The 16,358-nt window shown below is 36.2% G+C and overlaps 1 protein-coding gene across 1 annotated transcript in view; it reads left to right on the top strand.

Annotated features, from left to right (window-relative positions):
- The first annotated feature begins 107 nt into the window (after positions 1-107).
- The window catches only part of REV3L (REV3 like, DNA directed polymerase zeta catalytic subunit), a 200,323-nt gene continuing 184,072 nt past the window's right edge, over positions 108-16,358 (top strand). Inside the window, exon 1 of the mRNA XM_023512479.1 lies at positions 108-296. Coding sequence (XP_023368247.1) covers positions 158-296 — 139 coding nt within the window. The 5' untranslated portion in view covers positions 108-157. The remainder of the gene's footprint in view (positions 297-16,358) is intronic.

The raw sequence follows: 16,358 nt of genomic DNA, 5'->3' as shown, positions 1-16,358 counted from the left end.
CCGCCGCTCCTCGCGGTGTCTGTGTGTGAGGGGAGGGGGACGAGCCGAAGCGGGGAGGGGGCGCCGCCGCTGCGGAGGGAGCCGCCGCCGCCGCTGCTACTGCCGCTGCCGCTGCCGGGTCGCCAGTGAAGGGGAGGCAGTGGCGGCGGCGGCGAACATGATTTCAGTGAGGATAGTGACTGCCGACTACTACATGGCCAGCCCGCTGCAGGGGCTGGATATCTGCCAATCCCCCCTCACCCAGGCCCCTGTCAAGAAGGTGCCGGTGGTGCGAGTCTTTGGAGCGACCCCGGCAGGTAAGCGGGCGCGGGCGGGAGCCGGAGCCGGCCGGGCGCCCGGGCCGCCCTCCCTGCCGCGCACACGCGCGCACGCCGCCGGCGCCGGCCGTGTCCGTGGATCGCTGCCGCGTCTTCCCTCCCCGCCGCCCTTTCCTCTCATGCGTGACAAGGGGCGCAAAAATGTGGGTCCGCGCGAACGCCGCGCACCACCCCCCTCGGGCGGGGAGGCGGCGAGCGCCGAGTGTTTACACTGCGAGCGGCGGCTGAGAGCTCGCCCGCGCTCCGGGTCGCGGGAGGGGGAGCGAGCGCCGCTCAGGCCGCCGAGGGCGGGCCGGGCCACCGCGCCGTGTCCAGCCACGGGCTGGTTGGTAAGGGTCGGCTTTCAGGTCGGTAGCTGACGGGACCCGGGACACCTCTTTCGTCTCCCAAATGCCCCTTTCTGGAAATGGCTTAAAGAGGAGAGGGGAAGTGTCAGCTCTGTTGTCAGCCGCTCTGCGTCGCCTCTTCTCACCCTCGCTCTCCTCTGCCCCTGCCGGAGAGGCAGTGGGCTGACTAGAGTGGCGCCTGGGGCCAGATAATCTTTCTCATTGAAGTGACCATGTGGCTCGCTGTGAGTGCAGGTCGTGACTCCTTAGTTTAACGCCTCTGCGTCTGGGGACTGGGCAGCGTCCCCAGGTGCAGTGCTCTCAGGGAAAGGTGCATCAATGCGTGCGTGTTTGTGTTGCCCAACGTGAGACATCAGATTTAACGGGGGGAATTTATTAGGAATCACAGCATAACTCACCGATACCGACATTTCGAAATGCTCCTAGCCTGGGTTGTAGGATTGTGTTTTAAATACAGGTGCATTTTTAAAAAATGTTGAAGAAGGGGTGGGGTAGAGAGAAAGCAGTGACAGAACCTTCTCAATCTCCTGTTGATTTATGATAGTATAAATAAGATAGAGGCTAAATTGACACGTTTAAAAAATGTTTTGCTTTTCTACATGCTTTGAACTGCTTATTTGAAATATTGGAGCTGCCTCTTAGAAAAGGCTGCTCTTACCTCTAGCTGTGTATTGCCCTATGGGATTTTAGATAGCATTTCCCGCTTGATGCTCCCTGCCCTCGTCGCCATTCATCTTATTACTACAGTCAGTTTCTGTGGACTATCAAGATAATAGCCCTTTCCCAAACACAAGCACTCATTCCAAGCAGTTATCTTTTAATGTGAATTCTCTTTGTTGAACATTTCAGTGGCGTGAGATTTGGTAGCATATTCTTTTTTAAAATAGTGAAAACGGTTTTGATGATATGAACCTGGAGAAGACAGGGAATTTGAGTGCTGTTAATGTGTTGTAAGTGTAACACTTAAAAGTTTGGAGGCTGGAAAAGAGAGGCAATAAAGTGTTCCAATGAATAGGTTTTCTGCGTTTTTAAATACAGTGTTGGTATCTTTGCTTCTAATTGGAATTTCAGTGTAATAACACTGTTTTACCTTCAGATACAGAGAAAGGGTAAGATAGTGTAGTTCTGTTCAGCCAAATTTATGAATCAGAAAGTGACATGCTAATAGGATATACTGTGGCATTTCTGTGTATTACAGCTTGTATGGTTTGAGTTACTTTCTACAAGTAGTTTATTTTCTCCTCCACCCAAATGATTAAATATGTCGTATTCTTGAGTGATTTTCAAGCTCTGTTTTATGGGAAGTTTTGTTTGTGGAAATAAATGAATTTCACTATGAGTTAACAGCAGTTCTATTTTGTGAGGTAATATCTCTTAAAAAAGTAAGACTGGTATAATATACTTTTGTGCTTCTGATTATTTAAAAAAAATCAACTGTTTCATAATAAGGAATATTTCTTTCCTCCTGGATATCTTACAATTAGATTACCACACCCCTCCTTAAGAAAAAATTGAAATGGGTTTTTCTGGTATATATCTTGAAATAAATTGTATAAATGTATAAAAAAGTAAGACTTTTTTGTACATACATTGAAAGATATATAACTTGATATAGTTTTTTTTTGAGACAGAGTCTCACTGTGTCACCCTCTGTAGAGCACTGTGGCGTCACAGCTCACAGCAACCTCCAACTCTTGCGTTTAAGCGATTCTCTTGTCTCGGCCTCCCAAGTAGCTGGGACTACAGGCATCTGCTACATGCCCAGTTATTTTTTTGTTGCTTTTGATTAGCTGGCCCCGGCTGAGTTCAAACCCACCACTCTTGGTGTATGTGGCTGGCTCTGTAACCACCGTGCTATGGGCGCCAAGCTGATACAGATAATCTTAAACTTCAAATTGTTAAGGGATCATCAAATTGAATTCCTATAAATACAGTTCACACTTTCAAACAAAAATTTTAATAGAAAAATTTGAAGTCATTGGTATATGTTTAATAGTTCATTGCTTTCATAAATCAAGCCAGCATTTTTAGCATTTCATCAGAAATTCCCAATGAAATTAGTGTTAATTAAATGTAAACAAAAACTAGAATTATCTGCTTTTGAATTCTTTTCTCAAATAAAAGTAGTCTAGACCATCCAGTAAATAAAACTTGAAAATTATTAGTTCAAAAGAGAGGCCAATCTGGCTTAGGAAGAATCTGAAGGCTAAATTTTTTTTTTTGAGACTGAGTCTCACTATGTCATTGTCGGTAGAGTGCTGTGGTATCACAGCTCACAGCAACCTCAAACTCTTGGGTTTAAGCAGTTCTCTTTTCCCAGTTTACCAAGTAGCTGGGACTACAGGCACCTGCCACAATGCCCAGCTATTTTTTGTCATTGTTGTTGTGGTAGTTATTGTTTAGCAGGCCGAGGCTAGTTTTGAATCCGCTAGCCCCAGTGTGTGTGTGGTCGGTGCCCTAAGCACTGAACTATAGGCTAGCCCAGGTGTATGTGGCTGGCGCCGTAATCATTGAACTATAGGCGCTGAGCATGAAGGCTAGAATTTTTAATGAAGACAGATTTATTTGAAAGAACAAACTGTTTGTCTTTACTAGCAAGAAAAATAAGTTAATGAAAATTTGTAATGAACCTATGCGACAAAAGATACCATAAATATACTTGTTCTGTGTATAGGAGTTAATTTTCAAAGTCCTTAATTCATTTACCTTGGTTTGGAGAAAAGATGTTATTAAACTGAGTTTACTTTCCAAGTGAGATCCTAAAAAATAGTAACTGGAGACTTTTTTCCTCAAATCAAGTTTCCATTTCAGAATTATAATTCTGAATCGATTGGCTTAATACATTTTTACTAATTCTGTTTTTCTATTATTGCATGCAAAATAATTTTCTGTTTATAAAACAGTCCAGTTGACTTTTGATCTGTTTTGTGGACATATCTTGAAAAATTAAGAAATAAAGTGTTTGGAGTTTAAAAATGCACTTTATTATTACTATTATTTTAGAGACAGAGTCTCACTGTATCCCCTCTGTAGAGTGCTGTTGTGTCACAGCTCACAGCATCTTCCAACTCCTGGACTTAGGCAATTCTCTTGCCTTAGCCTCCCAAGTAGCTGGGACTACAGGCACCTGCCACAATGCCCTGATATTTTTTGTTGCAGTTTGGCTGGGGCCAGTTCAAACTTGCCACCCTTGGTATATGGAGCTGGTGCCCTACCCACTGAGCCACAGGTGCTGCCAAAAATGCATATTATTTTAATTTGGTGAAATTTGAAAAGGCTTTAAAGAAGTGAATTATTCAAATTTGTAAGGTAAATCCTGACTGATTTAATCCCTTGCTGACTGAGGGTATTGATTCCTAAGAGAATTGCTTAAATTTTCTTCATCTCAGGGATGTGGAGTTTTTTCTTTTTCTTTTTTTTTTTTTATCAAACCAAAAACCTAATCTGCTTTTAATTCGTTTTTAAAGTGTTTTGAACATTGTTTTGACATAACTAGGAATTGAGCAATATCATTTGTAGGAGAAATGGTTGATTTTTTTCTTTCATAACAACATTTTGGTAACTTTTTATGGAGGGAGGCAAGGTTATGAATAAGGTATGAAAGGACAGTGTTTGTTTGTTTTTTTTTCTTTGTCATTTAGATTTGAGTATAGGTGTGACCAGTCAGGAAATTCACTTCAAATACTGTCCTGAGGATTCATGGTAAGGATCTGGCTCAGTTGAACTTGGGAAGCTGTTCAGTTTCCACATCTTAACTCTTTCTCATTTGCTTGATGCTGAGTTTAGACAGCTCTCAACAGTTTCCTCTGCACCAGGTTAAACAGAATTATCCTTTCAAAGAGCTTCCCTGCTGAGACACAGAGTAAAAGTAAATAGAAGAATGTGAGATGTCCAGTAATGTAGTAATTAAACGAGGTAAGCCAAACTGTAGAGGGAGCTGGTTGTCTTTAAGATAACGGAAAGAAACTCTAGTAACTCTCCCCTCTTAAGTCTTGCTATTGCTCAGTGAATATTTTGGTAGACTGTTAAAAGATTCTGTCAAACATGAAATCAAGTCTTTGAACATAAGAGATTCTTAATTCTGAAATGCTATGTAAGTTGATGTAGATGTTTATTTAAAGTATACATATATATTCTTTTTCTATTATTGTTTTATAAAGTTAACTTTAACAAACTGTCAGAATAACCTCATTTTTGGTGTAAATTGGTAGATTATTAAATAAATTTGAAATGAATTAATTTTGGAAACTATACTATTAACACCTCAGTTTACAAAAATTTCTCTAATAAAAATCTAGTTTGCTCATAACTTTTTAAGTAAACTAAAAATATTTGATCACATAACATCTATTTGACTATAATTAATTATTAGATATTTTTAGGAGCACCTCAAAGATTTATTGACTCATCACAGACAAAACTGGTCACTTTATTTAAAAGATGTTTGAAGCCCAGAGTAGCAAATTTTATTAATTTTTTGTATTATTTTATAAACATCATAATCAATAAGTTAGAGGATTAAGCAGGAGCCCCCTTAAATTTTTGGACACAGAAGAATCTAGTAATAATGTGATTCAGTTCATTTATTGGACACTGAGTGGAAACTACTATGCATGTCAAGTTATTTTTTAAGTGCCTCTTTTTTTTTGGAGACAGTCTCACTCTTATCACCCTGTGGTGTCATAGCTCACAGCAACCTTAAGCTCTTGGACTTAAGCAGTCCTCTTACCTTAGTCTCCAAGTAGCTGGGACTACAAGCATGTACCACTATGCCCAGCTGGCCTTTTTTCTACTTTTTAATTTTTTTTAGAGACAGAGTCTCACTTTGTTGCCCTCAGTAGAGTACTGTGGCGTCACAGCTCACAGCAACCTCTAGCTCTTGGGCTTAGGCAATTCTCTTGCCTCAGCCTCCCTAGTAGCGGGGACTATAGGCCTGCCATAACACCTGGCTGTTTGTTACAGTTTGGCAGGGGCCGGGTTTGAACCTACCACCCTCGATATATGGGGCCTATGACTCAATGAGCCACAGGCACCGCCTGCTTTTTTCTATTTTTAATAGAGTTGGGGTCTTGTTCTTGCTCAGGCTGCTCTTGAACTCCTGAGCTCAAGCAATCCACTTACCTTGGCCTCCCAGAGTGCTAGGATTAGTGCCTTCTTTTAAGAACAACTTTACCTCCAGCTTACAGTGTAGTAGAGATGATAGGCATATAAACATAAGTCGGAATGTGATGACTATAGAAATGTATGTAAGATATAACGAAGTTCAAAGAAGGACATGTTTGATAACCAGGCAAAAAGGGAAGTCAGGGAAGGCTTCCTGAAGGAAGTATGGATTAAGTCATTTTAAAGCAATTTTTAAAGAATGAAAATTCTGATAGAGGAACAGACAGACACAAGGTAATAACAAATGATGAAAACCACTCTTTGTAGGGCACCTTGGCAATGTATACATGAGCTCAAAATGTTCTTTTTTGACCCAGTAATTCTAGTTTTAGGGATTTTAATCTATGAACATAAATCTTTTGGCAAATCTGATTATCTTTTGAATCCATCTCCTTCTTTTCATAATCCATTACCACCCTAATTTAAACTGTCATTTTTGGACAGATTTACTACACTAGCCTCCTAATCTTGGTTTATCCCAATCCACTCTGTCCCCTTCTAATTTGTTTTCCACATAGTAATTGGAGGGTTCTTTTTAAAATGCAAACCTGATTATGTTACCCTACTACTTGATATGCCTCAGTTTTCCATTGCATTTAGAATATAGACTAAACTCCATATGTTATGAAGTGGCATCTACCAGTCTTACAAGATCTTATATAGTCTGGCCCCTTCCTTTCTGTCCAGGAATGGCTTGAGCCATGTTCTTCTTGCCTTGCTCTTTGTGTTCCAGTCATATTGGCCTTATTTCAGTCCTTTATTCTTGCCATGCTCCCTTCCACAATGAGGGCTTTGTACCTGCTGTTCCCTCTGCCTAGAATGTTTTTCCTTTTCTGTCACCTAAACTCTAGTTTATCTTTCCTCAGGGAAGCCTTCCCTGTCAGAGACTCTCAAAGCTCAAGGAACTCTCCTTCAAAGCACTTGCTACAATAGTAATTTTTTTATGTCAGAGATTAATGTCTGTTTTTTCCCAGTAGATAATACCTTCCAGAAACACTGGTAACATCTTTCTTTTTGCTCACCATTATGAAGTCAATGCTTAAAACCCAACTCAAGCATTTGTTGTAATAATTAATCAATAGATGATAGTCATCATAGAGAACAACCCCAAAACATCCAACAGTTGGGAAAAGTTGCATAAATTGGGCTTATTCATATAGTAGAATATTATGTGTTTAAAACCATGTTTTAAACCATGGGAAAGTACTGTCAGTATATTTAGGAACTACAAAACAATTCTTATAGCAGGCCAGTAATTTCTGGTTTTTTAATACCTATCTATTTATAAAGTGATTTTAATTTTAAAATGTTTTGAAAAGTAAAATGGTTTTAGCACATAAGCAGTAAAACAGAGTAAAGGTCAGAAATTAACTCAAATATATGTGAGAACTTAATATAGGTTGAGCATTCCTTCATTTAAAAATTCAAAATCTAAAGTACTCCAGACTCTGAAACAAGTGGAAAAGTCCACACTTGACCAAAGAGTCACAACAGTCAAAACTTTGTTCCTTGCACAAAATTATTAAAAATTGTTTTGTGTATAAGGTTAGTATATGAAACATAAATGAATTTTGTGTTTAAACTTGGGTCTAATACCCAAGATATCTCATTATGCATATGCAAATATTCCAGAATCCAAAACAATCTGAAATTCAAAACATTTGTGGTCCCAAGGGTTTTGAGTTAAGTAATATTTAACCTGTATGTGAAGATGGATGCTACCTTTATCTATCTATGAATAGGGAGAAGAATTATTTGACAAATAGGATTGGGATAGCCAGTAGTCATCTGGAAAACTAAAAAGTTGGCTTCAAGAAGAGTCAGATTTCAGTGTAAAACAAAAATTATAATTAGTTTTGGTGTAATCCAGGAATGGTAAAGGCTTTTCACAGTATAAAATAGAACTGATGCTAAATTGCTGAATTTTATGACATAAAAGGAAAATTCTGTATGAGGAAAAAATGCAAAGTTAAGAGAGAAACAGACTAGTAAAACTTCAAAGGACTAGTTTCTGCTTAATAAACAAAGAGCTTCTAGAAAATAGCACAGCAAATGAGCAAAGAGAATTCATATGAAAAGATGTACAATTTTATTTATAATAAAGATGCATATTAAAACTGGAGCATGCTATTTATCACCTATAAAGTTTGCAAAGATTGGTTGTATAGTATAATTTGAGGAAAGGTAAAAGAAAGGAAAATGGGTAGCCTCATACATTGCTGGTGGGAATATAAAGAGTTCATGTTCTATGGAAATCAATTTGGAAATCGTCAAAATTACAATTGTGCATATATTTTGCCCTGGCAATTTCATTCTAAGATTTTGTCCTCTAGAAGATTTTTGCATGTGTCAAAAAATAAGTGAGAGTATTTGTGGCAGCATTATTTGTCATTGCAAAAGATTGGAAACCTAAACTTTATAGGGGAGTGGTTAAATAAACTATGGTTTATCTGTTCAGTGGAATACTAGACAGTCCTTAAAAATAATGAGGCAGTACTATGTGTATTGCATGGTTCTGTATCTAACATATGAGTAAAAATAAAAGATGTAAGATTCTGTGTGTAGTATGCTCCAATTTATGTGATTTAAATATGCCTATGTAGGTAGCTATAGAATGTACTGTTGTCACTGGAAGGATATACAAGAGTTTGGTGAAAATGATTGCTTCCAGCGTAGAAATGGTTACCTTGAGAACAAAAGTGGATTAACTTTTGGGGGTATACTGTTTGGTAACTTTTCAATTTTTTTTTCCTTTTTTTGCCATGTGCACATAATACCTATTCAGAGTTAATATTTAAAGTTATGTTATACTTGTAGAAGTTAATCAGTAAGGAAGAAAATAATAAAAGACTGTAATAATTGTTATAAACAAATATTTACTGTAAATGCATTTAATGTTAGATTTTGTTAGAGCTCTTCTAATTCAGTTGATGTTATGTGACTCACTGGAAAGTAGCTCTAGTGGAATGGGGGCAGTAGGGAGACTTTGGTTTTCCTGTAAACAAATTGGATTATGAGTGACAACCAGCAGTTACTACTTCTTTTGATACTTTTAGCACATTACAGGACAGTGCTTTACTACCTGGAATCTACTTTAGCAACCAGCCACAGTGTGCAGCTGCCTCTTGTGAGAAAGGGATCATGAAGGCTGCTATAGGAGTTTATATTCAGGTGCTACCCTGTGCAAGGTACAGCCCACTAACAACGAGAGGACAGGGACTCAGGGAGGGAGCCCCTTTGGGGCCATAAATCCAGGCCTGAATCTCTGTGTATACCTATATTGGTACCTGATCCCCATATATGTTTGATGTGCCATTTTAAATTGGTGCAAGGTGACTGCTTAATAATCCGCACTTGTTTTATATAAAGAAAACTGGCATCTAGTTAGGCAGGCTCAGTGTCCAGGGTCCTATAGTTGGCTGGTGTGAAACTGGATTTGAAAATTGAGGATCTTGACTCTCCGCTCTCACTGCCTCCCACTGACCCCTCAACCCTGAGGGAATATTGGAGGAAAGTATTAATGATAATCGAAAGATATAGAACCTTGGAGGAATTATTTAAAAAATTGCATGTAAATAGTTTAGACATCTTTGAACTACTATGTCTAATGTTTAGAATCTTTGTGGTAGAATAGATTATAGTAGGATGATTTTAGCTATATCTTCTAAGAAATGTATAATAGATATAATAGATAAATAGGTATAAACAAAAACTGATATGAAAATTATGTGTATGTAATTTCCAGAAAAGGGAGGGGGACAGGGAATGTATGAGGGCTCTCAGGTCTCTGGTTTTATAATTAAATTTTCTCTTCTCTTGCTTTTGGTTGGATTAAAATTTACTCAATTAAAATTAATAAGTTGGCTTGGCACTCATAGCTCTGTGGTTATGGCACCAGCCACATATACGGAGGCTGGCAGGTTTGAACCCTGCCCAGGGCCTGCTAAACAACAATGACAACTACAACAAAAAATAGCTGGGCATTGTGGTGGGCGCCTGTAGTCCCAGCTACTTGGAAGGCTGAGGCAAGAGCTTAGGGTCAGGAGTTTGAGGTTGCTGTGAGCTGTGACGCTATGGGACTCTACCAAGGGTGACTTAGACTGTCTCAAAAAAAAAAAAATTAATAAGTGAAAAATGATTCAGGCTTTTTAAGTAGGTGGGATTTAAGTAGGTTTCAGAGGATGTTGCCATCAGCCCTAGATCTTTGAAAGAAATACTTAGAAACTTATAAAGTGAAAAATGGACTATGGTGTGAGTTATATTACATTGGTGCCTGGTTGCCATGGGGTACTAAATAACAGAAAATGATAGGAGTTAAGGAACGTGAACTTTGGGTAACTTGTAATTACATGTAAATACACATACGGCAGGAATGGGTGTCTAAAGCATTTGAAAAGAACTCCACTGTCCAAATGTGATGTGGATTTATTTTTGAGAACAAAAAAAATTATAAATGAAATGAAGACCTTTTTGTTTGGAGGTTTTGTTGTTTTGTTTTTTTTGTGGGGGTTTTTGGTTATTCCTTTTAAGCTTTTCAGATGATCTGTATTTCTTCCAATTCTCTGTAGATTTTTATATTTCTTCTTTTAAATGAAAAATATTTTTCTGCTTAATTAGTAGTATTGGTAAACTGGACTGTTTTCTGCAGCAAAAATTGAATGCCTAGCAAAGTAAGTTCTGACAAAAATGGATAACAATTATCAATGGAAAATTTAGATCCTATTTTTTGCCAGTTCTATTTTCTTTTTCAACAGTATTGTTTAAAAAGAAACTATTTTTTTAATTTCCAGAAATACTAAGAATTTGAGGTGAATTACTTGGGGACAGTTAATTAATTTTCTTGGGTTTAGAGAGCATTACAATATAAATGATTTAAATAATAAAAGAAAAGTATGTTACCTCAAAAATGCCTTGTGTAATATATAACAAGTTTTCTGTTTTCTTCAATTTATTACAATTACCAATTACCAAGGAAATAATAGTAAAAATTAAAAGAAATATCTTTTTTGCATATATATTTACATTTAAAATAATTTATATATTAAATTAGGTTTTGTTTGAGATGGTGAAATGAAAGACTTTGTAAATACGAATACATGTTGATATGTGAAAGAATGTAAAGTTAAAACATGTTGGCATACTCCTAGTTTCTCAGAACAAGAAAATGACTAATCTAAATTTCATTTCAGAATAAAAACCAAGACAAGCCACATAAAAGCAACCTAAAAATTAAACTGTCATCATATTATTTGTTTTAAAACTATGGAATAATATATCTGAGGAAGATTTCTCTCAAAATTGTTTTTCTCAATTTCAAGTAAGTAATTTATTTTGGTTAATATATTGGGGGTGAGGGGTGGTGGGGGTGAGCCTTGGCATTGAAGTTGATAAATCCTACTCATCCTTAAAGTTTAACAAAAAACTCAATTATCAACCTCCTTAAAGCCTCTTTAAAGACTCCTTTGCTCACTTCCAAAAGACTAATCTTGATTTTCTAAGTCCTATCCCCCTTCCATATTGCTGTTAAGGGACTTCTTAGGTTGAGTATTGGGTTTGTCTGAAGAATAGTCACCTGGCACTACCCTCTGTGCTCCCTCCCTTGTGCTCCACAACTTCACTGCCTTCTGCTTCTAAGAGACCCTGAGCAAGTTATTTTACTTTTATAAGCCTTAATTTCCTCCTCTGTAAAATGAGTTTTAATAATTTCAGCCACACAGGATTATTATTGAATAAGATAAAGAGCAACTGTGTAGCATATATAGTAACATAAATGGTACTTTGTTTACTCTTCTATCTCCAGAATCTGCCACAATTATCTCATGTATACTAAGCACTCTTTAAAATGTTTGAACTGAATGGAAATGTTTTTGTAGAATTTATTTATTCCTCTTTTTAAGACAAACTAAAACACCTGGACATTCTAGTGGAAGGCATTTTTGCTGTTGGTCTTATATGACTATAGGCAAGGCAATTGTCTGTTGAAATGCTTTTCTAAAATTAGGCTTTTTTTTTTTTTTAATACAAGTTCCCCATCCAGGCCTGATTTTTCTTTTTTAACTGTTTATGTGTATATATACATATAGAGAGAAGTGTCCATGCCTGATCTTTCCATGCAAAAAAAAAGAGCAGTATTAAGCCTTTGATCAAGGAATTACCTCAGTTTTCCAATGCTGCAGATTAGGTTAAGTTTTAATATATTTCTTCTGGAGAGACCCTTATTTTCCAAAACTATTAGTAGTGCCTTCTTTTTTAAACATAATGATAGAACATGTTGAAGGTATGTATACCAGATGTCGCAGTAAAGGTGTGACATGTCAGTAGGATTTATTGCTATCTTTTTGTTTTATGAATTTGTAACACACAAAAATTGAGGCTTTGGTATTTAAACCTATTTTGGATTGTGGAATGTGAACAAATGATTTATTACTGCCCAGAGCTGCAATTTTCTTTACCATGTACTTTTTATATCTATTCCCAGATTTTTGTTTTTTCATAGTATGATCTTTTAATTTTTTAATGAAATTATTAGAAAGGTATTCAAATTAATGATGAGGTCTCACATCCTAGTTGATAATGCTTAGTGTTTTAAAATAGAAGCTGTGCTAGTTAAAAGACCTTAATTTTATATTATCGTACTAGCAAGCAGTAGACCATTTATTGAGATCTGTATGCTGTGTTCTAAGTGATTTAATCTTTAGAACAGCTCTATAAAATAGGTACTGTTATCCCCATTTTACAGTTGAGGAAACGAGGCATGTAGATCTTAATTACCTTTTGTCTAAAGTTATGCAGCATGGTATTTACCTCGTAGCATGTGAGGATTAAATGAGAAGATCTGTATTAGGCCATTATCTGCCTAAACAGAAGCAGCAGAGAAACAAAACCTGAGATGGATGTCTCCTAAAATTTTCAGCATTTGTAATAGCCATTATTGAGATGTGACTGTGACCATGAATATATTCTTATTCACAGTTTTTTTAATGATAGCATACCCTGGTACTCTGTATTGACCCATTTTTTTCTGAGCAATATTAATGTTTCCCAGATTCATGTTCCCATTAGAATGGAATTATTTTATGCATACGTATTTATAAGGTGATAATAGGACTTCACTAAAATATCGATTTAATAAAATATTTTTGTAAAGTTAGCATAATTAAGTAAATATTATATGAATATATTCTTATAGTGAAACAAAAAAGGACCCATAAAGGAAAAATTTTCTTTGATTGCTAGTCCTATTTTCTACCCCAGTTGCATCAGATATTTTTAATATAACCACCCTCCTCCAAATTTAATGATATAAAACAATAACCGTTGTTAGCATACAATTCTGAGTTGGGCTCAGTTAAGCAATTCTGTTACTACTTGGCTGGGCTTGCTCATGTGGCTGCAGTCAGTGGACAGATCAGCTAGGAGGTGGTTGGTCTAGCACGGCTTTACTCTATGTCTGGAAATTGGCACTGGTCTTTGGCTGGGGTGATGGTGGGCTCAGTGTCTCCAGACTAGTTCTGGCTCTTTCATCTAGAGGCAATAGTAGGGTTTATAGGAGTAACTTGTAAAGGAAAACCCCATATGATTTCTGTTGTCCCATTGGCCAAAGCAAATCACATGGCCAAGTCCAGAGTTGGTATGTGAGGGATTTCCTTGAGGATGTGAAATATAATCTAAGCACTTCCTCCTGTATAGTATCTGAAATAATCTCTATATTACTTATAATACCTAATATGATGGAAATGCTGCATAAATAGTTGTGATACTGTATTTAGGGAATAATAAGAGGAAATACTGGTACATGTTAAATAGAGATGGAACTATCCATTTTTTGCCATTATTGCAAACAATTTATTATGTAACGCTGCTGATTCATTTTTCAGGAAGCATTTGCCAGTGTTACGTTGTTCCTTTTTTGAGTGAATAAATAGTATTTATGTAAGCAACTCATTCAACTATTCAGCTAAGTTTAGTTTATTATTTGTTTTTGTTTTTATTTCATTCCCATCATCCTTCAGCTTCATTCTTGGTCCTGTTCACTCATCACATATTTACTGAGCACCCACTAAATGCACAGTAAGGTATCATGAGGTGAGCTGCAGATAAGCTCACCTTGGATGTATTAATCATCCAGATTGCTTAAAGTTGCCTGTTCGTCTGCTTCATTTTATGAACAGAATTCTGTAAATGTAGAAAATTATTAACACTTTCTTTGAAAATGACCCGCTTACACCAGGCTGAGTGTATCTTATGTGATATATTTTTTAATCATCTTATATAGATTTCTTCAAATGAGAAAAACTATACTCCTACCAGCAATATGAGACTTTTTCCATGTCCTCACCAAGATTATGTTCTCAAATATTTTGATCATTGTTGATCTAACACATAAAAACATAGATCTCAGTGCAGTTTTAATCTATATTATTATGAGTGAGATTGCATGTTTTTCCGTATGCTTAAGAGGCATTTATCGTGTTTGTACTATATGTTTATCTTTTACCCATTTTCCTGTTAAGATTCTTAGTCTTTTGCTTATTGATTCCAAAAAGCTCTTCATATATTAGGAAAATTAATCTCTGTCCATGAATTGAGTTTCAAATATTTTCCCCGGTTTATTCTCATGGTAAATACTTTCCATTTAAATAGTGTTTTTATCATTTTATATTTTTAAGTCTTAAATGAGGCTTTTAAGTTACGTTTAGATAAAGCTAGGTTTAAGTATTAATGCAAAGGAGTGGAAGGAAAAGATCCTGGCCTATTTCATCTTATTTAGAGAACTCACCTTTTATAACTGTGACTAAGTAGAAAAATTTTCAGAAGGATCCTGTCTTTAATTTTTCCTCTTCTGTCATGCAGCCACTCCTTTTTACCGGTCACTTTAAATAGGATGATCCTTTGGAGGGCTGTTTTTAGATGATGAAGTTGTATAGCATAGGTGGGAAATAATTGGTGTTACTTAGAATAAATTGTTAATAACGTTACTTTGAGTTTTATCTATTTCTCCCTGTGTATGATGTACATGAAACATACATATGTAGTGGTTGTGGTTCAGGCAATCCCTCAGTGTCTGTAGGGGATTGGTTGCAAGACCACCTGAGGTTACCACCATCCACGGATGCTCAGAGTCCCTTATATAAAATGGTGTAGTATTCGCGTATAGCCTAAGTACATCATCCTGTATTGTATCTTAAAACATTTCTAGATTACTTATAATACCTAATATAAATGCTGTGTAAAGAGTTGTGAATATGGTATTGTTTAGGGAATAATAACAAGGAAAAAATTTATGCATGTTTAGTACAGAAGCAGCTATCCATTTTTTCCAAATATCTTTTTCCTTATTTGGTTGAATTCATAGATGTGGAACACATGGATATGGAGGACTGGCTATATAGTCCTTTACCTATTCAGCCAGCCTTTATTTATTCAGTCAATCACATGGATTGATATACCAATCAATGTTTGATATACCATTTTTTCTTGATTAAGCCTTTTGAAAAGATTTTAACATTTCTGAGGTTGTAATACATCTTACAATGAGTACATTTAATGTAGTAATTTTCCCTCCTGAAAAGCCAATATTAAACTGATAGGACATTTTATAACAGATGACTTCTTAAAGAAAATGAGATTTTAAAATTTCTCTATATCAGCGGTTCTCAACCTGTGGGTCGCAACCCCTTTGGGGGTCAAATGACCCTTTCACCAGGATCACCTAAATATATCCTGCATATCAGATATTTACATTACAATTCATACCAGTAGCAAAATTACAGTTACGAAGTAGCAACGAAAATAATTTTATGGTTGGGGATCACCACCATATAAGGAACTTTATTAAAGGGTCACGGCATAAGGAAGGTTGAGAACCATTGCTGTATATACTTGTTTTTCTAAAAATCTAATTGATATGGAATGTGTTTGTGCCCAAATAAACATTTTTTTCTCCATTTTTGCCTTGTATCTCTAACTGTTTTAATTTTGTATATTTTGATGATGTGTTGTTTGGCATATAGGCTTTATAATTGCCTTGCTTTTTCAAACTATTTGTGGTGAATCAATTTTTGTTTTTTTTTCTGATACTTCTTTAGAATACATTAAAAATAAATCACTAGAAAAATGAAATGAGAAAGAAAAACCAAAAAGCTTAACTGTAAGCTCCACTTTTTAGATTATTATATTTTACAGGAGTGGAATTGCCTGTCAGATTACTGTAAGAGTTTCTAAGTGCTAATTTTTGAGTTTTATACTTGTCTTATTGCGGACCTATAATAAATATCTAGTTTATCTAGTTTCATAGATTGTAGTTGAGTACCTTTTAATCAATATAAACTGACCCTTTAATTAATTTCTTCTTAAATCCTACTTTTTGTTCCATATCAAAATTATTATACCTGCTTCCTTTCAGTATGTTTTCATGATGTATGATATAAATCATTGCCTATTACTATTTTAAGTCTTTTATGTCACTTCATTATTTGGACCCATCTGAAGATCTTTGTAGTCAAGATCTTACTTTGTAACCCAGCTTAGA

The sequence above is a fragment of the Otolemur garnettii genome, unplaced genomic scaffold, assembly GCF_000181295.1.
Source record: "Otolemur garnettii isolate 467f Iridium unplaced genomic scaffold, OtoGar3 scaffold00002, whole genome shotgun sequence".
Taxonomy (NCBI): Eukaryota; Metazoa; Chordata; class Mammalia; order Primates; family Galagidae; genus Otolemur; species Otolemur garnettii.
Note: the sequence above shows the minus strand (reverse complement) of the source record. Positions and strands in the feature narration are given on the sequence as shown.